The sequence below is a fragment of the Trachurus trachurus genome (assembly GCF_905171665.1).
Source record: "Trachurus trachurus genome assembly, chromosome: 14".
In the NCBI taxonomy this organism is placed as follows: domain Eukaryota; kingdom Metazoa; phylum Chordata; class Actinopteri; order Carangiformes; family Carangidae; genus Trachurus; species Trachurus trachurus.
Genome location: NC_139903.1, coordinates 31,490,237 through 31,512,455, shown reverse-complemented (window position 1 = coordinate 31,512,455; position 22,219 = coordinate 31,490,237). Strand labels below are relative to the sequence as shown.

Sequence of the window (22,219 nt, the reverse complement as noted above, 5' to 3'; positions counted from 1 at the left end):
TTATTATTATCACTTGCTGCTGTGTCATGTCTTTCCTGTCTTGTACTATGTTATGTCTTTATGTTTGCTTAATGTTTGTCACTGCTATTGCACAATAATAAAAGAAAAAAATAACATTTAGAATTAGATTTGACATTTAGATTTAGATTTTATATTTAACATTTAGATTTAGATTTTGTATTTAAAGACATTTAACATTTAGGTGTAACATTTAATATTTAGATTTAACTATTTCAAAGTTAACAAATATTGTGTTAAATGTGCTAAAAAAAAGTGACGTTCAGAAATTTACACCACTTTTTTAAACATGGTTTGACGCTAAATGTGACAAAACGTTGCTGTTATTTTCAGCATGAGCAGCTTTACAAACGGCACCCCATATGTTCATATTTGATTTTTGATATATTTGCCACCTAGGTTAGTCTATTACCTACATGTAAATAGCCATATTTGGTATCTAAAACAGCACTGACATTGATTACACAGAACAATTTTCAAACAACTATGGAAAAAAATTAAATAAAATAAAATACTAAAAATGATGAATTATGTGAGGTTACTCAGAAGCTTTTGGGTACATGAGGAGGGGCTTGAATTCCCCTTATGTTGTCTCTGCAGTCTTATGATATGTTCATACATCTTCATTGGTACAGTTTGTAATAGCTGAAAACCAACAGGCTGTACTGATAGTGTTTTTACTACCTAGGAACATGCTTAAAGGTAGTAAAGCATTCTGTCATGCAGTTTTAGTCAGAAAAGGCAGACGTTGCAGTTTGTTCAAGTTATTATATTGAACTTTTCCATTTTCAAATCTTCATCTCACATTAACATTATGGCCTGCATGTTAAGTCAAAGTTTCTCAGCAAATGCATTTCTATAACTGTTGATCATAAGTGGTGATGAGTAGCATGCAGCAAATCCAGATTTTGTGGATGTCAGTACTTATCTATGAAGTGATGCTATTTTTCTTCCCTTGGTTGAGGCTTCTGACAGAGAAGGTGAGGGTTTCCACTGACAGCAGAGATGATACATGAGGACAGGTCTGATTGTCTTATCTCTGATGCCATAGATTAGAGCACTCAGACATTTTGGGAAGATTATAATACACACATAAAGGACAATTTGCATGCGCAGAGTACTGACTTTGTCTAGGACCTTTGACATAGCTATAATTAAGGGGTTTTGTATAGTTGATGAGAGACTGAGGCCCAGCTGCACCAGATGCAGCAGCAGTGTGTTCCGAGCCTTTCTGGCTGAAGCTTTGTCTGTAGAGGCTGACCTGGCTGCTACCACCACACCAACATAGGAGTAAATGACTGTCACAACACCTAGAAAAAATAGAAAGTAAGTGAAGCCTCTGTCGTAAAGATCAGACATTGGATCAAGCAACATGCTTTCTTTGCCACAAAAGTTCTTCATCTGCAAAGTCTCTAGTTCCTCAAATGGAAAATTCAACAGCAAAAAAACACGTATAAAAACACTTAGCGAACTGAAGGTCCAAACCACAATGATGGCCACTCGTGTGTTTTTGATGGTGATAATAGTTGCTTGTCTCAGTGGGTAACACACAGCTACATATCTCTCCAGAGACATCACCACCAGTGTTAGTGGAGAGACTTCAATTGTAATGTTGGAGAGCATAACAAGAACACCACACACAGGATATGTCAGCCTTAATCTAAAAGCAGCAATAAGGTACAGTAACTGACTTAGAGCCAAGTTTATAGTATCAGCAAAAAGTAGGTTATACAGAAGAATATACCGAGAGGTCTCACAGAAAACTGGTTTACTCCTCAAGGTAAACAACAAAGTCCCATTAATGAAGAGAAACACACAGGATGGTACTGTAGACACAAAAGAAAACAAGATTAATTCCAGTAAGCCTTGATATCGGAGTTCACCAGTGATGTTGGTCTGAGACTGATTTATGTACATTTTAAATAAGTATCATCACCTGTTGATGTAACAGCAGTGCAATGATAATCTTCTTCCCTTTGCTACCATATAACAGTGAAGATCTTGTGACCCACACAGATTTTATGAGCTCAGTCCTCACACCCACGTCATGTGACACCATCACATTAAAGCATGACTGATGCAATCTCCAATTTCCAACATGGCAGTGTGTTGAAGCTGTGACTGAAGAGGGCAAGTGTTCAACTGTTAAGAGTGAAAAATCTGACTGTCCAAGTCCAAAGCTCAAGTCCAAGCTCACCTGTCAAAGCCCACAACTGCCCATTCAAGCAGCAAGCCCATGGTTTGATCTGAGTTATTAAATGTTTTCAATCCAAACCCGGTGTGTGCAGACGTGTTATTCGGCCCGGTCCGTTGACTGACCCAAGGACAGAGCCAGAGCTCTTTCCTTTATTCTTACTCTTTGAAACAGTAACAACAGAACCATTTTTATTATATTATATATCTTTGATCTTTGCTGAGCATAAGATTTGTTCAAAATTAACAAAAAGCCTGTCCTCTATAGACGCTTGTCTCCAATATAAGACAGTTGAGTTCATCTTATATTAGAGACTTTTTATTGACGGGCGGGCCAGGTCTGGATTAGATTTACAGATGATCACGGGTAACAGGTCTGACTTACTGCCCTGCCCTTCCCGGTGCGTGTTGGACTCCGGCAGGGCTGCCCTTTGTCACCGGTTCTGTTCATTATCTTTATGGACAGAATTTCTAGGCGCAGCCAAGTGCCGGAGGGGGTACGGTTCGGGAGCCACTTGATCTCATCTCTGCTTTTTGCAGATGATGTGGTCTTGTTGGCTCCCTCGAGCCAGGACCTTCAGCATGCACTGGGGCGGTTTGCAGCCGAGTGTGAAGCAGCTGGGATGAGAATCAGCACCTCTAAGTCCGAGGCCATGGTTCTCGACCGGAAAAAGGTGGCTTGCACCCTCCAGGTCGGGGGAGAGTTCCTGCCTCAGGTGGAGGAGTTTAAGTATCTTGGGGTCTTGTTCACGAGTGAGGGGAGAACGGAGCGCGAGATTGACAGGCGGATCGGTGCGGCGGCCGCAGTAATGCGGTCATTGTATCGGTCCGTCGTGGTGAAGAAGGAGCTGAGCCGAAAGGCAAAGCTCTCGATTTACCGGTCGATCTACGTTCCCACCCTCACCTATGGTCATGAACTCTGGGTCATGACCGAAAGGACAGGATCCCGGATACAAGCGGCCGAAATGAGTTTCCTCCGCAGGGTGGCGGGGCGCTCCCTTAGAGATAGGGTGAGGAGCTCTGTCACCCGGGAGGAGCTCGGAGTAGAGCCGCTGCTCCTCCACATCGAGAGGAGTCAGCTGAGGTGGCTCGGGCACCTGTATAGGATGCCCCCTGGACGCCTCCCTCGTGAGGTGTTCCGGGCATGTCCCACCGGGAGGAGGCCCCGAGGAAGACCCAGGACACGCTGGGGTGACTACGTCACTCGGCTGGCCTGGGAACGCCTTGGGGTCCCCCCGGAAGAGCTGGAGGAAGTGTCCGGGGAGAGGGAAGTCTGGGGATCCCTGCTCCGACTGCTGCCCCCGCGACCCGGACTCGGATAATGCGGTGGACAATGGATGGATGGATGGATGGATGATCACGGGTAACGGGTTGGGTAACACCACCAGTGTGGGATGTTAAATAACAAGATTAATAAGAAGAAGAATTACTTTATTAATCCCCACAGCGAAATTCATTTTCACTTGAAATTCAACATCACTGTGGCATTGGCAAGCATGATGAGAATACCACAGATGATAACAGTCATCCAAATTCTACAAATAGCAGTTAGGTTCAGAAACTGACTCTGAGCCAAGTTTGCTGTCACTGTTTTGCTAACCCTCCTGGCCATGTGCATTTGTTCATAACGAAGCCAGCAAGAAAACAATCAATAGAGTGGTACATAATGTATATATCATATACAATATTACAACGTGTACATTTGTGTAGTCTTATCTTTCATAAAGAAGAGATTATGGGTTATGGGGTGAGATGAGAGCAGGGACACTGGGTCGGAGGCTCTGATCTTACAAGGTTGGTTTTCAGCCAAGAGACACTAGGTGGCAGAGAACCTCCATTCTTCTCCCTCATGTCATTTATTAAACCATCACAATTACTCAGAAGCTGTAACCCTAACCCTAGTAATTATGGTAAAAATGTGCCATTTTCGTAATGGCGGGATTCCTCATTCTTTCTAAAGACCCCGCTATTCCGAAAAGGCTTTTGGGGGAAAACCCTCCATTCCGAAACGAATGGACAGACGGACGCTATCAGAAAGGAAACGGAGGCTGCCCTTTGATCCTTTTTTCCTTTGTGGGGTCAAACAGATCATGTGCATAATTAACCACAGGAAGGCGGCTGCAGCAGGTTCGTGCCTGGGTGAAGTGGGCTCAAGCCAGGTTTAGCCGCACTCGAGTGGGGCGGGGGAGAGAAAAAAATGGTGTATTTCTTTTGCCCTGTGGGAGATCTCCCACAACAGAGTGGGGGAGAAAGCAAGTAGGACAGGCCTGCCCAGTATCTGAGCAGCAGCTCACGCGATTCGCAAACAAGCCACAAGAACACAGAGTGCAAACAATCACAGGCCGCAGCTCCACTCCGACTAGTAGCCTACATTGTCTGTCACCCAGTTCAGCACCACGGACAGTGCACGTAAAAGGATTTCACAACCTTTTAAATGTGTTTGCTGCAAGCAAAATTATACGTAATTCAGTCAGGACCACTTTTGTCAAAATAATCTTTATTTACTTGCACAGTTTTATTTGGCGGTATGATACTGTTCTGGGACCCCCTGCTCTTCCACGCGCTTGCGCGCGCCATCATGAACGGCATAAGCAGGGAGCGCAGCAGCAAAGAAAACCCAGACAGAGCAGAGCAACCAACATGAATACAGGAGGAGCTGGGGTGGAGGTGGGTTGCGAAAGTGCCAGCAGCAGAGGAAGCAGGAAGGAGGGTCGGGCGAGAGCAGTTTAAAAACCCCGCTCTGAATGCAATTTCCCAATAGGGAGCGGACACGCAGAGTCAGCTGAGCCATCAGCTGATCTGCGCCGGCGATGACAGCTATGCAGTTAGAGCTTGACGTCGTGGCCTGCCAGAACTAACGCTACGCTCAATTTCAGTCAGGACCACTTTTGTCAAAATAATCTTTATTTACTTGCACAGTTTTATTTGGCAGTATGATACTGTTCTGGGACCCCCTGCTCTTCCACGCGCTTGCGTGGAAAGCCTGAGGCAGGAAGAGCACCTTCCTGCCCTTCACGAGCCATCATGAACGGCATAAGCAGGGAGCGCAGCAGCAAAGAAAACCCCCAAAACGACCATACCGGCAAATCCTGGAACCTCTGCTACAAGAGATGCCAGGAAGCTATCTAGGATGGAAATAATTTATATACAATTTAATAGGGAATAAGCCACACGCTGCCTCTTAATAATAACGATGATAATATAATAATATAGTAATAACAATATAATAATGATATAATAATATAGACGTAACCAATCATGCCTATGAATGAATATTTATTATATCAAGAATTTACAGTGAGAGGCTCATGGCTTTTTGAGCATCTAGGATGGCTTTATTGCCAGGACGCAACGATTGAAAGCAGAAGAAGACCATCTGCCCATAGCTTTCAGGGTGGCCACAGGAGCGACCATTGCTGCTGTCGTAGCTGCTCCTATGAGGCGTGTAGCGTTCTGGAGGGAGACTGCAGAGTTGGCAAAGGAGGCGGAGGCGAGAGGCGAACCAGGCTCGTGACAGGGGCTCCCCTCTCTCCGTGACGAACAGCGGCTCCTGTGGGCTGGCTTGGGCACGGCTTTTCAGATAGCGGACCATGGAAGACAATGGACAAAAATCTGAGTTAGTTTGAGAAATGATGACTGATGTTCCCGTTCTATCTCTGTCAGTTTTGGAATGTTTTAAGAGGATACAAAAGTAGTGACTGTGGACTGTTACATCGCCTATGGTGAGGTCTTGCAGCTTCCGGACACAGTCTGCGGAATTTCTGAAATTCAAATCGAGACAGAGCATCAGCAATCTTATTATCCAATCCTGGAATGTGCGCTGCGCGGATGATGAAGTTGCCCAGCACGGATGCCCAAGTAAGGCGTCTTACAAACCTGTTAATAAATGGAATAGAGGAACGCCCTTTGTTGATAATGTGGACAGCTGCTTCATTGTCACAAAAGAAAATAATTTTCCTCCTGACCTAGGAGGGAGAGCAGATCTCTTTTTGAAATGGACTTTGAAGCCTGTTCCTTCATGATTTCTCTGATGCGGTTTAATTTCTCGAGAGGCAGGGAAGCTTGCATGAGGACACTGTCTAATTTGATACCTAGAAATTTGATGGCTCGAAGTGGACCTTAAGTTTTCTCCTCAGATAAGGGGACTCCCAGGTTTTTGAAAGTATCTTTAAGAGTGGTGATTGCGTGGTCTGGCTTGGCGTGAGGATAATCTACGAGCAAAAAATCGTCTAACAGGTGAAGCACGAAAGGCAGCTTGCAATTATTTAAGAGAATCCAGCAAAGAGCTTCGGACAATGTGTCAAAGATTTTTGGACTGCTGCGACACCCAAAGGTGAGCCTAACTGCAAAATACAATTTCTCTCTCCATTCCACGCCGAACAGATGCCATTGGAAAGGGTGTAAAGGCATGACTTTAAACGCATCTGTGATGTCAGCCTTTGATAACCATGCTCTTCTACCTGCTTGTTTGATGAGCTTAATGGCATCGTCAATTGAGGCATAATACAGAGAGAACGGCGGGAGTGGAATGAGACTGTTAATACTTTGAACTTCATCATGATGAGGAGCTGATAAATCTATAATGAGACGCTTTTTATCAGAATATTTCCGGGTAGCAACACCTATGGGGTTGATGCGAGATACAGGGAAAGGGGATTTATCCAGAGGACCGATCATAAAACCCTTCCTGACTTCTTTTTCCAACAGAGTGTCGACAACTTCAGGCTCTTTTAAAGCAGACTGCAGATTGCTACATGAAAAAGACACTTTAGGCAACCACAATAAACCAGCCATGAATCCTTGAACCAGTCCGGTTAGCAAATAATTGACAAAGCAGCGGTTTGGATGCTTCTTTAGAGCCTTGCCCAGCTCAGCCACGTTGACTGGGGTTGAAGGTTTTATTTTTTCTTTTCCTTCCTCACAAGGCGGGTTCGTCGGGGGCACACAGACTTTGGATGACTGTCCCCACAATAGCTTAGTCTCATCGGATTGCGGGACTGCCGGCGGATGGACTATAGCCACGGATTTGGGACACATATTGGGAGAGTGCGAGAAAGAGCCACAAATGGAGCAGGAGAGAGCTTGGCGACCAGTGCAATGCCTGCTGATTAGAGCCAGGTCGACTACAGACCAGTCCAGTCTTTGGTTAAACCTCTGAATGAACATGGCGGCCTTGGCAGAGAATGATTTATGGTATTCATAGAACAAAGTTCCACCGTATGTTAAGGCAAGATCTGCAATGATGGCCAGATAGGTGTCCAATTCTGCTCGACGGGATGGATAGACCTCACAGATTACATCTCTGAACACACCGAAAGCAACAGTAAATTCTGCTAGAGTCAAGGTCTTTGAAAGTCTAGGGTCACTATCCTTTAGCATCACAGACACATCACCACAATCTACCACACGCTTGTCACTAAAATCCGAGCACAGCAGGATTTTCACTAAATTGACATCATTACCTGCAAGGATCTGGTTTCTCAGATTGAAGGAGATGGCAGCAGCAGGAGGGTAGAATGGCACACCGGTGGAGATTGGGACTGCACTACCCAGAATCCTGCGCGGGATAGAGATGCCGTCGAGGGGCGCCGGAGTGACGTCACTGGCCTGCGTCGAGGAAGAGGCAGCAGCAGCAGCAGGTTCCCGGGATGTAAACACGGCAGCCTGGAACGCAGAGCTGGAGGATGGAACGGCGGCGGCTTCTAAGGTCTGGATCCTTGAATTCATGCTGGAAAGGGAAGACTGAATGGAAGACAGCGCTGCCAAGATGGCGTCGTTTGCCGGAGCTGAGGAGGCGACTGCTGTGGCCGGGACTCTGGCTTTTTTGGCCGGCGGGGCAGCGGCTGGAGTCAGAGCGACTACTGAGTTCTGGGACCAGTGTTTGTGCTTTGACTGCGTTTTCCGAGGAGCAGAGGCAGAAGGAGCGGAGACAGGAGGAGCGGAGACAGGACGCTGAACTACAGGTGGAAACCCAGCGCAGTTCAGGAACAGCGCAAACAGTTCCCGGTGAGACGCTCCGACCGGAGCAGAAACATCATTACAGAACAGGAACTCCAACAGTTTAGGAATCGGCCAGTCATCGATTGATGGTGCGATTTGGCCGGTACCTTTTCCTGCTAGGCGAGAGCTTCGACGGAGAGAGGCTTCCTCTGATTCAGAGACTTGGTGAGGCTCCACCATGATGCCGTCGGATTGCCACGGGTCTTCATCATCGTGGACGAGGGGCGACGACATCGGGAGCAACAAGGTAAATACGAAAACGAGCAAAATGTTCTTCATGCGGGAGCTTGCGAAAGTGCCAGCAGCAGAGGAAGCAGGAAGGAGGGGCGGGGCGAGAGCAGTTTAAATACCCCGCTCTGAATGCAATTTCCCAATAGGGAGCGGACACGCAGAGTCAGCTGAGCCATCAGCTGATCTGCGCCGGCGATGACAGCTATGCAGTTAGAGCTTGACGTCGTGGCCTGCCAGAACTAACGCTACGCTCAATTAAATGAAGACATTGACATATTTGCAATAAAAAAACAATGACTTGAACGTTTATTTCAGCGAATTTCAGAAATGTGTGAGTGCAGCCGGAGAGTGGGTGGCAGTGTTTGCGTTAGGAAAAAATATGGACTTTAATCAATCAATTTCGGAGTGGGGGAGTTTTGGAACAGCGGTGTTTCTGAATGGAGGGCTGTCCCCGGTGGCAGGGAACCCTTCATTTAGATCAACTGATTAAATTGCTGGCCTCTTTACAATTTGTCTCACTGATTATTTTTGTTGAAGAAAGTGTTAGAACAACTTTTAATGACAACCATAATGACTAAATAAGAATTAACATTTTAAACAAAAAGTGAGCAATGTAATAAGTTAAGGGGTTGTCTCTTCACATTGTACTCCTCCTTTAGAAAATGGAAGGAAGGAGGAGGCTGTGTTTGGGTTGATGTGTTTCATGTATCTTTACTGTTAGTTCTACATAATGATCAAGAGCAAAATACTTCCTTTAGTTTACTTTTCTAAAACAGATATAAGGAAAAAGATCACAGGCTAAATAAAGTGAAGTATATTGAGGATAGGTTCATTCCAATAATGCCATGATTCCAGCAACATTAACATAATACATTTAATTTCTAATGCACTTTTCATCAGACAAGATCTCCAAGTGCTACAAAGTTAAAAAGTTAAAAACAAGGTGGAGGAGACAAAACATACTCATTAAAAACGAAAGGACAAGGTTAAGAATCATATTAGTAATTAGCAATCATAGGCCTTTCTGAATCAAAAGGTTTTCAGGCCTATTTTAAAAGAGTCCAGGCTCTGAATAGCCCTCAGCTGAATTGGGAGGCTATTCCATAGGCGTGATGCAAAAGCTCGGTCTCCCATGGTGGAGAGCCTGGTGCTGGGGACTTGGAGGAGCAGGGTGTTTATGGATCTGAGGGTGCAGGTGGTGGACTGTTAGGGTGATGAGTTCTTGAAGGTAAGTAGGTGCGTGTCCATGGATGCATTTATGAGTGAGTAGCAGAATTTTGTAGTTGATCCGGGATGAAACAGGGAGCAATATCACACGAGAGGGAGTGCTGTTGTACTGTATATCAGCCGGTCGTAGGCAGATAATCACACCGTGATTGTATATAAATTGCTGTCAACCGACAGGACATTATCGTAGCGTTTTCACTTCCTACAACTATGCCTTTAAATTTGTACTGATATTCCATTCTGCACTCTTAATTAACAATTAGTTTACATAGTGATTTTATGTGGATATTTGCATGTAGTGATTCAAGATTCATGAGCTTTATTGTCAATGTACTGTAGTAGTGTAGTGTGCAACATATACACATTGCATCTCTTAACATCATGACCCTTCATGTTTATATCTGATACTCAAAATATTTTTGGTTTTGAGAGCATTGTACTGGGCAGCATGTCAATATATCAAAGTCGTTTGTGGAAATCATAATTTGGGGGGTTTGAATAGACACTTTAAACCCACATCCTCAACCACATCACGTATTAGACAGCCTTTCTGACCCCTGTGGAACAAGCTGTCTGAATATCATTACTCCTTCAAACGGCTCAGGAAAGCCTGATACCTAGATGTAAACAACCACATTTGGTATCTACTGCAGGTGATTAATAGCAGCGTTGGCATTTATAATGAACAATTTTAAAATGACTATGGTGATCTTGCTTCTTGCATAATCTCAAACAATAAAATGATATTATGAATTATGTGAGGTTACTCAGAAGCTTGCTGGTACAGAAGAAGGCCTGAATTACCCTTCTGGTTTCTCTGCAGTTTAGTATACATGCACAAGTCCATATATTTTAATTTTTACAGTTCATAATAGCTCTAAACCAACAGGCTGTAATGCTGGTGTGGTAAATTATCCTCAACTCAATTCAGTTCAGTTCAAATTAAATTTGAAGAAGGTTAGGAACTTCATTTGTGAAGAGCAACAGTTTATATTCAAACAGAATAAATACAAATGTTAAGAGAAAGGCACGCACATACACTTACGAGCATATATAAAGATATTAGATTAGTTGTTTAGTAGTCTAATAGATGAAGGTAATGACTGATTCAAAGTCTTGTTTAATTTGTGATCTTCTTTGTCTTGTGAAATGTGTCTTGTATCTTGCCTGTTTTGTGGAATGTGTCCTGATCAATGTGTTCCTTGTTTTTCTCCCTTTTCCTGTGGGGGTAAGGTTTTTTGGGATATAGGATACTCTATTTTTCTTTAGCCTAAAGGCTGAAAGTTAGGTCAGAGGTCTTTTGACCATCTGGACAGTAGCATCTCTCTGTCAGGAGAAGGAGGGATTCTGGGGATAGAATGACATAAAAAGTGGGTCTTTCAGACTGAGGGTCACAGAGATCTCACATTGGCCCCAGAGATTCTCTAGGATTCAGCTTTTTTTTTGTGAAATTGTTCTTTCTTGTAATAAACTCTTTTTAAATGCAAGAAAAGACATCAGCGGTGATCACTTCTTCTCATCAACACATCAATATACAACACTAGTGTTCTCACTTCCTACAAACATGCTTTAGGTATTTCAGCATTCTGTCCCGCAGTTTCAGTCAGTAATTGCAGACATTTGCGTTTGTTCAAGTAATTATAAATAGTGTATATTGAATTTTTCCATTTTCAAATATGTCATGTCAGAGGATGTTGTAGCTTTGTAAAGCCTTTTGAGACAAACTATTTGGGCTACACTAATAAAATTGCCTTGCCTTTCCTACATATTAATACTATGTCCTGCATGTTCAGTCAAATTTCTCAGCAAATACATCACTGTTACTCAGAACTATCAAACCTATCCAGATTCAGTTCATGTACTGCAGTTCATGAGTAGCATGAAAGAAACCCAGATTTTGTCAAAGTCAGTGTTTGTCTATGAAGTTATGTATGAATATGAGTATGCTGATTTTTGCCTTGTTTGAGGCTTCTGACAGAGAAGGTGAGGGTTTCCACTGACAGCAGAGATGATACATAAGGACAGGTCTGATTTTCTGATCTCTGATGCCATAGATTAGAGCACTCAGACATCTTGGAAAGATTATAACACACACATAAAGGACAATTTGTATGCGCACAATAGTTTATCTGTCTAGGACCTTTGACATAGCTATAATTAAGGGGTTTTGTATAGTTGATGAGAGACTGAGGCCCAGCTGTACCAGATGCAGCAGCAGTGTGTTACGAGCCTTTCTGGCTGAAGCTTTGTCTGTAGAGGCTGACCTGGCTGCTACCATCACACCAATATAGGAGTAAATGACTGTCACACCACCTAGAGCAAACAAAAAGTAAGTGAAGCCTCTGTCGTAAAGATCAGACATTGGATCAAGCAACATGCTTTCTTTGCCACAAAAGTCCTTCATCTGAAGAGTCTCTAGTTCCTCAAATGGAAAATTCAACAGCAAAAAAACCCGAGTGAGGACACTTAGTGAACTGAAGGTCCAAACCACAATGATGGCCACTCCTGTGTTTTTGATGGTGATAATAGTTGCATGCCTCAGTGGGTAACACACAGCTACATATCTCTCCAAAGACATCACCACCAGTGTTAGAGGAGAGATTTCAATTGTAATGTTGGAGAGCATAACAAGAATACCACATACAGGATATGTCAGCCTTACTCTAAAAGCAGCAATAAGGTACAGTAACTGACTCAGAGCCAAGTTTATAGTATCTGCAAAAAGTAGGTTATACAGAAGAATATACCGAGAGGTCTCACAGAAAACTGGTTTACTCCTCAAGGTGAATAACAAAGTCCCATTAATGAAGAGAAACACACAGGATGGTACTGTAGACATAAGAGAAAACAACACTAACGCCATTAATCCTTCATATTGCAGTCCAACAGTGATGTTGGTCTGAGACTGATTTGAGTACATTTTAGACAAGTTGTATTTACCATTTGATGTAACAGCAGTACAAAAGGATACTCTTCTTGACCCACACAGATTTTATGAGCTCAGTCCTCACACCTACGTGACACCATGTGTCACATGGGTGTTACTCAGTTATGTTTGTAATTGATGATGCAATTGAAGAGTTCATTTGCAAAAACAGATAACTCCGTTTTTATAAATTTTCAAAAAATTAGTTTTTTCATAATTGTCTACAAGTGATATGAGTCAAACCAAAGTTGAGTGGGTTTGACTAGTTCAAGTTCAAGTTCAAGTTCAATTTATTTGTATAGCACGTTTAAAAAGACTTGTCACGGTCAGCCAAAGTGCTTTACAGCGCAGAAGTAAAAAGACAAAAAATACATAACAATTCACACACACATATCAATATACATTCAGAAATAGAACACAACACAACAATTCAATCATGATCCGAAAGCCAGGGAAAAAAGATAAGTCTTTAAGGCGGACTTGAACCTCTCCACTGATCCTGCAAGTCTAATATGTAGTGGCAGGCTGTTCCAGAGCTTGGGGGCAGCTACTGAGAAGGCTCGGTCACCTTTGGTTTTTAATTTTGTTCGAGGTATATCCAGCAACGGTTCTCCAGATGAACGCAGAGCTCTAGCTGGATATCGGACTTGTATGAGTTCTTTAAGATATAGTGGGGCCAGGCCGGTTAAAATTTTAAAAACAATTAATAACACTTTAAAGTCAATTCTAAAACGGATGGGAAGCCAGTGGAGGGAAGCCAGAACAGGGGTGATGTGTTTCCTTTTTTTGGTACCAGTCAAAAGGCGAGCAGCGGCATTCTGTACCAGCTGCAGGCGGCGAAGGGAGCTGTGGTCTAGACCAACATAAAGGGAGTTACAGTAATCAAGTTTGCAGGATATAAAAGCATGGATGACACTTTCCAGGTCATTAAAAGATAAATAGGGCTTGACTTTAGAGAGAGTACGAAGTTGATAAAAAGATCCTTTTACCACTGTGCTGATTTGTTTTTTAAAATCAAGGTTGGAATCAAAAGTTACACCAAGGCTTTTTATAAAGGGGGTGGTTTTAAAAGCAAGGAGATCCTGTCCATCAAATGAATTTAAACAGCCTTCAGGAAGGCCAAAAACAGTTACCTCAGTTTTACTGTCATTGAGGTTAAGTTGGCTGAGGCTCATCCAACTCTTAATGTCGGCAAGACAAGCTAAGAGAGGTTTCAGTGGGTCCTTGGCGTACAGCCGGAGAGGGAGGTAGATCTGCACATCATCCGCATAACAATGGAAGGCTATATTGTGCTTACGGAAGATAGATCCCAGAGGCAACATATACAGAGAAAATAACAGGGGGCCTAAAATCGACCCCTGGGGTACTCCACACGTGAGGGGGGCCACGATAGAAGAAAAACTGCCTATCTGAACAGAAAAACTCCTATCACTCAAATATGACTTAATCAGCAAGAGGGCTGTCCCTTTAATACCCACATGATGCTCTAAACGTGACAACAGTGTCGCATGGTCTACAGTATCAAATGCTGCTGTCAAGTCCAGAGTCATTAGCATTGCTGGGCATCCTGAATCTAAAGTTAAGGCAATGTCATTAAATACTTTCAGCAGGGCAGTTTCACAGCTATGACGAGACCTGAAGCCGGACTGAAACTTTTCAGAGATGTTGTTCTCCTCCAAAAATGACGATAGCTGGTTAGCCATTACCTTCTCTAGCACTTTGGATAAAAATGAAAGTTTGGAGATGGGTCCGAAATTAGAGAGAACAGTGGGGTCGAGGTTAGGTTTTTTAATAAGTGGCTGTACTATAGCATGTTTCAAAGATGCTGGGAAACACCCTGAGCTGAAACAAGCATGGACTAACCTCAAGATAAAAGAGCCAGTAGAATTAAAAACATTCTTAAAAAGGCGAGAGGGAATACAGTCAGATGGGCAGTTTGTGGGGCGAAGCTCTTTAACAACATCTGACAGCTCTTCTATTGATATCAGCTCAAACTGGTTAAAAACAGCTGAGCAAAAGTGAGGCTCAGAGGGGTTAGGGGAAGCAACAGGTGAGACTGATCGCAAAGCAGAGATTTTGTCAACAAAGAAGTTAATAAAACTATCACAGAGAGCAGGAGTAGGTGTTATCGGGTCACTATTACAAGGGTTGACAATGGATTCTAGAACATTAAAGAGAGCTTTAGGCCTATTAATGTTACTAGACACAAGGTTGGAAAAATAAGTAGTTTTTGCAACTTTCATTGCTTTCTGGTACTCTTGAAGACAGTCTCGCAGTATACCATATGACACCTGTAATTTATCCTTTTTCCATTTCCTCTCAGCGCGCCTGCAAGAACGCCTGAGAGAACGGATGGAATCATTAATCCAGGGTTCGGACTGGGTCTTAGAGCTTCTAGTTCGAAATGGGGCGATGGAATCCAGTATGGTAGTGCATTTAGAGATAAAGAGAGTTACAAGTTCCTCGGGACAGAGAGTGCTGCACTTATTCAAAGATGAATTTACAAAATCCTCAAAGGTGGCGCAGAATTTCAGAGAAGTATCTGAGTTTATAACCCGGAATCGATTAATTGGTGGATGAGTAGAAGCAGCAGAGAAGGGAATCGTAGTAGAAAACATAACAGGAAAATGATCCGAAATGCAGGCACTATTACAGATTTCATTTATACTGACAGAAAGGCCATAGGACAACACCAAATCAAGTGTATGCCCTTTTTCATGTGTTGGGCCAGAGACCCACTGTATAAATTCAAAGGAATCAACGACAGAGAGAAACTCCTTCACCATTGGTTTATCTCTACAACAAACATGGATATTCAGATCTCCTATGATCAGGCACCTATCGTATGTCACAAGAATATTTGACAGGAGATTTTCAAAATCCTGAATAAAATTCTTATTATATTTTGGGGGTCGATAAATTAATGCAAGTACCACAGGAGGAGATGAGTTCAGCTCAATGAGCTGCAACTCGAAACTAGATTGAGTGATATGTGGAATTTGTTTGCAGTGAAAGCTAGATTTATACACACAAGCCGTCCCACCTCCTTTACTGGTTGTACGTGGGGTACTGAAAAAGTTACAGTCAGGAGGGAGAAGCTCAGAAAAACATACAGACTCACCATCTTTTACCCAGGTCTCTGTGATAAACATCATCTGTAGATCACGGGAGGAGAAAAAATCCTTCAATAAGAAGGTCTTATTTGTTAGCGACCTAGCATTAATTAAGGCCATGTTTAGAGAGACGTGAGAGTGTAGATCGGGGATAGTGCCATCAATTGTCCCGGGTGCTTTTTGCAGTGGGCGAAGGTTCTGGTAACTGATACCTTTAGAAGTATTGACAGAACAGTACTTGGGTGGCGGTGGTCTGTTTTTAATTATGATTGGAATGGATGAGAGGGATACTGGTGGACAGTGATCTGCTGATGTGTTTAAGGCAGGACCATCTGGGCAGTCAAAAACAGTGTGGGGGGTGACAGTGCTGTCCTGGACATTGAAGCAAGAGAGTGTTGAAACAGAGTGCAATGTCGGCGGTGGCCTGTTGGGGGCGATAGTGAAACTGTTATTGCAGCGGGAGGACACAGAGGAAGACGAGGGGGAAGAAGAGTCAGGTGTGGGGGCGGAACCCTCAGTCTCGAAGTTGTTGTTCTGTTGACGTCACTTACTGACGGACGAGGGGACACACGCGTGTTGAACAGCGTGACGGATGTTGTCAGTTAGCACCCTGCTGCCCAGCCTGGAGGGGTGAATTCCGTCAGCGCTGTAAAAGACGGCGCGGTTCCAGAACAGGTTAAAATTATCAATAAAACTAAGGCCACTTAGGGCGCAGGAGGAATGAAATAATAAAATGGAGGTATTTCAAAAAATAACCCTTTATTGAAAACCCTTTTTTTTCATTTATATTTTAGTTTTTGGGGCAAAAGCAGATAATATAATAAATTACTCATAAATAAATGAAATAGATACATTTATTCATCATAAACCAAGCAAGGAAAGTGCTAAAAAACAACAAAGAAACAAACAAACTCATTTACAACATGTAAAGTTCAGACTAATTTCAACGCTACCAGAAATCTTAAACACAAACCCAAAGAACTTTGATAAGCCATCAACATGTGGCTATTTGTTTGTTTTTTAATTACTCATAAATAAATTAAATAAATAAATAAATAAATAAACAAACAAACAAATTAATTAATTCATCATACAACAAGCGAGGAAAGTGCTAAAAAAACACTCATGCAGATCATGTAAAGTTTAGACTAATTTCAACCAGAAATCTCAAACACAAACCCAAGTTGATAACGTTGATAAGCCATCAACATGTGGCTTTTTTTAAATTACTCATAAATAAAATAAATAAATAGAAAGATAAATAAACAAACAAACAAATAAATAAATTCATTAATTCATCATACAACAAGCGAGGAAAGCCATCAACATGTGGCTATTGTTTGTTTATAATGACTCATAAATAGATAAATAAATAAATAAATTCATTCATTCATTCATTCATTATACAACAAGTGAGGAAGGTGCTAAAAAAAACAACTCATGTACAACATGTAAAGTTCAAACTAATTTCAGTTATAATACTACCAGAAATCTCAAAAACAACCCAAGAACTTTCATAAGCCATCAAAATGTGGCTTTTTTTTGTATTCAGCATTCGATAGTCAGTATTCAAAGTATTCAGAGTTTCAGTGCTTATCATAAAAGAAACAGATGAGGTTCAACTTCAATATGCAGCAAACTTGCAAACTGTTACTGTAAACAGAACACCAGGGGGGAAAACCATCATAAACAGGTAATGATGGACTGAGCATAGACATTTTGCAGTATTTTACATTTATGTGTCAGTGTTGCTATTTGATATTACTCAGTGTTACTAATAAAAATTAAAAAAAAAAAAAAAAAAAAAAAAAAAAAAAAAGCTACAAGGTTCAAACTGCACAGCTCTTTGTAGTGCAATTCAGTAGTCAATGCTACACTGTTTTAAAGCAGAAGTGAGTGATATATTTGTGTTAATATAAGTCTTAAATAGTTATATCTTCCGACAGCAATCACTTACATAGAGTGTTTGGACTGAAACACGGGTCTCTCAGTCCCTCTGCTCTGCTCTGAGCCGAAGAGAAAACATTTATCGTATCCTACAGTTTTTATCCAATGAGGAGAGAGAACGGCATGCAGGGCTGTGTGTGCAGCCAAGGAACGCCGTGAATGTGGTGACGTAGCGACGAGGACTGTTATGGTGCGTTCAAGGAAACTCGTATTTTTCCGACCGTGAAGTGGTACCAGTTCGATCTGGTACGAGTTCACCGGTCGGAAGTTACGAGTGGCCGTTATAGTGACTTTCACCGGTAAAACAGGTCGGAAAAACACGAGTGGGTTGCCTGGAACGCTACAAAGTCGTAAGTTGTGACTTGAAGCTGTAATTTACGATTTCAAAAGCCTGCCTGGAACGCAGCATTAGCGAAAACGACCGGATCACTCACTTCTGCTTTAAGTGCTGCTCTTTGTTTAGTGTTTCACACTATTATCCTTTGGTTTTTAACCAAGTATTACACATTTAGTACTGCGTAATATTCAGTGTAATCTGCAGCATAACTCAGATAGCCTTATTCCTCCTCAGCACTGCTTTCCTCTAAGTCCTGTCTGCCCACATCATGTCCTGCGTCAGCCAAGGCATCCTCATAAAATGTGTGGACTGTTTTGCTAACCCCAAGCTCACTTAGCAGTTTAAGGACATCATTTGTTTTTGCCTTTTTTACACAGTTTACTGCTGGCGCAAGCGCTGGTTTGAAGGTTCCCCATGTCTTACCACGTTTCAAAAGAGAATGGTAACAGAAGCTACCCCCGTAAAACTGCTTAAAACCCACCCCGTCACCATTGATTTCAAGTACCTTGGCAGCACTGATTTTAAATGAGCGAGAGGAAGAACAGTGTTTAGCTGCTGCAGTTTTGAAGTCATGGCATTGCCAGTGTTATCCATAAACATGGACATTTCCATGTTTGTGCATAATGTCCACATATTCGGATGGTAGCAGTACAGTTTCCCTTTTTTTAATGTCTTGCTCCAAACGGCCAAAGACGCGGTCAGGGGGCATGAAACTATGGCCGCGGACAGGAAAGGTATATGCCATTTTTAAGTCCTTAAACTTGCGCTTTCTCAGGGCAAAGAGCATTGCCAGTACACTCATATTTTTGTTTTGCCCATAGCAAGAATCTGAAAAGAGTCTTAGCTCTTTATACTCAGATAGTTCATCACAAGCAACACTGCCTAAATAATGCTGTAAAGCAGACGCTATCATGTTGCTGTCTTTCTTATTCTGACTCTCCAACCACGTGTAGAGATGAACGTCCTCTTTTCTTTGACTTTGATCCTGACCACGATGGCGAACAATACTGAACACATACTGGTAGAGCTGCCTGGAGTAATACGCCTGCCCAATGGGTGACTTTGGCAGCACCATGTTCTGCATCATATCAAATGATATCGTAAAGGATTCACCCACCGCATTAAGGAGATCATAGAATCTGCGTCCTTTGCGCCTATGTAGCATGAACAGGGCAGATTCCTTCCTTTTCTCCTCATCTGTGATTTCTGGGTCTTTAAGTCTCAGTCGGAACTTAATGCAAGTGCTGCACACATCTTTTGATGGGTGTCCAAAACCCAAGTTGAAGTCATATACAAAAATGCTGTAACGCGTAGGAGATCTGCTCCTCGTTTTGGCACCGGAACAGTTCGTGCATTTTTTTAACGTTCAAATCCACCGGAAGGTACTTTCTGCCAGGTGCACCACGGCGAGCATAATGGCTCGCTCTGCATGTAAACGTCTTTATGTGGTCTCTCACTACCTCCCTCTTTGCAGCTCTTTCCTCTGGCTTTCTTGCACCTCCACGACGTTCTGGCATCGGCACCCCATTCTCTCTCCAGAACTTAGCTATGTTGCAGAGGCGATCTTTCTTGACACCTACAATCACAGAATAAATCTATCAACCATTGTTTTGCACACAAAAGATGTGTGCAGCACTTGCATTAAGTTCCGACTGAGACTGAAAGACCCAGAAATCTCAGATGAGAAAAAACGGAAGGAATCTGCAGTATTGATGTTACATAGGCACGAAGGACGCAGATTTTATTATCTTCTTAACGATGTGAGTGAATCTTTCACAATATCATTTGCCATGAAGCAAAACATGGTGCTGCCAAAGTCACCCATTGGGCAGGCTTACTACTCAAGGCAGTTCTACCAATATGTCCTTGCAACAGACTCTTATTAGATTCTTGCTATGGGCAAAACAAAAATATTACCAGTTCCCATTAAGCTGGTCTGCTCTCCCTGCCTCCCTTGCCTACCAGAAGCTTCCTCCTTCAGCTGTTGTTAATATTTCCATGTTTCCCACATTCTGTGTTATAAACTGTTTTCTTGTCAACATCTATTGCACGTCTGTCCGTCCTGGGTGAGGGATCCCTCCTCTGTTGCTCACCCTGAGCTTTTTCCTGGTTTTCCCTGTTAAAAGGGTTTTCTATGGAGTTTTTCCTCAGTCAATGTGAGGGTCTAAGGGCAGAGGATGTTGTTGTGATGGGATGTAAAACCCTCCTGTTTGTAAAAACGGGCTATACAAATAAAATTGCCTTGCCGTATGTGGTTAAACGATACAAACGTGCTCCGTAACCAGTAATCTTCTGTATATGACAGTTTACAACACAGTAATACACATCGTATGTTATATAGGCTAACCTTATCCACCGCTAAGTTACATGGATTGATTTTTCGCCCCGGCTCCGTTGTAAACAATGCACATGGACGCAGCGGAAAAGCGACCCGACTTGTTTCCCTTTAATTACTACTGCTATTCTGACTTTGTCTCATTATGACTGTAGCCTATATTTATCACCATAGCCTACTTTATATCATAAATGTTTTATAGTTATTACATGAAATACTCACAAAACAGACTCATAAACGACGCTTTGCAGACTGGGATTCGCTCTTGTTCTTGGTTCAGCACAGAGTACTTCACAGTAATTTCTCTGGTTTTCTGTTGAGAGGGTTCTTCCACCTTTGGTCTTCTGCGTTGAATGGGTCCGATATCCATGTAAGACAGCAGCGTAGCATCTTGCTTTTCCTTGCTTGAAGTCGAATACAGGGTTTTATGTATGTAGGCGATTTCTTCTGTAGACAACTTCGCCGCCTGACAGACATTCACTGTGTTGTGCGCACAAACAACACTCGGCGCTCCTCCACTGTGCCGGGCCTTTTTTTCTACGTTACGGCTATAATCACCGGGTTTTCGCTTCCTCTTTTTTCCCTGTGACGACAATTTAACGGCCTCTTCCGCTTCATCAAAGTTTTCCATTGTTTAATCCACGAAAAATTGTGTTTTTTTGCCGGGGAAAAACTTTTTCAGAGGTTAGAAAGCCAGCTCCGCCATCTTGCTGTCACGTGATCTAAATGCGCTGCGCTGATTGGCTCAATGGAGATATCGGCTTCCGCTAAGAAACGGATGTGGCGTATGACGTTTCTGCTACAAAACATGAACTTTGACCGAGTTTCCAACAGTAAATATTGGGTATAACACTATAACGGATTAGGGCTTTGAAAACAGCGCCATACAAAGAGTAAATTACCAGCCTTAACTCATTTTTTGCCAAAATGGCGTTTATCTGTTTTTGCAAATGAACTCTTCAATTCTTCTTTTACAATATTCCAATTTCTTGGTCCATACCGGCAAGTCAGTCATGAGTCTTGAGGCTATGAGTGGTGAGCATTAGCGTTCAATTGTTACAGTGAAAAATATTTTTATTAGAAGTCAGAGATATATTATGTCATATCACCATGTAGTGCACAGTGTTCTTTATTGGAATATACACAAATTATCAAAGAGGAACTATGTAGGATTTCTAGCTCAACTATGTTAATCAATCAATCAATCAATCAATCAATCAATCAATCAATCAATCAATCAATCAATCAATCAATCAATCAATCAATCAATCATTTATTTGTCATTGTCATAAATAACAACGAAATTCTGGTGGAGCATACAACCTTACATAGTGTAAAAAGTGCATAGTGCAAAATGTGCAGTGGTGCAGGATCCCACGGGCATGACATGTACACGAAAAAAAAAAGGACAAAACAGGGGCACCAGAAACAGAGACATGGTCAGAGGTAGTGTAGTGTGTGTTGCAGCAATGCAAAGGCCCGTTCACAGTTATTGTAAGGTGGGGTGTGGTTACTGTCCATACCATATGAGGGGGGAGAGAAGAGGGGGGGGGGGGGGGGGGGCATGGAATGTAAACAAAAAAGACAAAAAACAGGGGCATCAGAAACAGAGAACATGGTCAGAGGTAGTGTTGTGTGTGTTGCAACAATGCAGAGATCAGTTCACAGTTGTTGTAAGGTGGGGTGTGGTTACGTCCATGTGAGGGGGGGGCACTGTTCAGCAGCAAAAATCAGAGAAACCTCAGAGTTAGCAACAGAGGAAGGATCCCTCACCCAGGACGGACAGACGTGCAATAGAAGTTGTTATAAACAAGAAAACAGTTTAGCTGAAGAAGGAAGCTTCTTGTAGGCAAGGGAGGCAGGGAGAGCAGGCCAGCTTAATGGGAGGACTG

The 22,219-nt window shown here is 42.6% G+C and overlaps 1 protein-coding gene and 1 pseudogene across 2 annotated transcripts; both read right to left on the bottom strand.

The window, feature by feature from the left end:
- Positions 1 to 942: 942 nt before the first annotated feature.
- On the bottom strand, positions 943 to 1,935 carry LOC310997273 (odorant receptor 131-2-like; the record flags this gene model as incomplete). The annotated part of the gene is made up of 1 exon (XM_083986949.1): positions 943 to 1,935. One exon carries the CDS (start codon positions 1,933 to 1,935, stop codon positions 943 to 945), a length of 993 nt encoding a protein of 330 aa, XP_083843075.1.
- A 9,640-nt stretch (positions 1,936 to 11,575) lies between these two features.
- On the bottom strand, positions 11,576 to 12,508 carry LOC310997272 (odorant receptor 131-2-like; annotated as a pseudogene). The gene has a single exon. The product of its transcript is annotated as an odorant receptor 131-2-like (transcript).
- Positions 12,509 to 22,219: the final 9,711 nt, after the last annotated feature.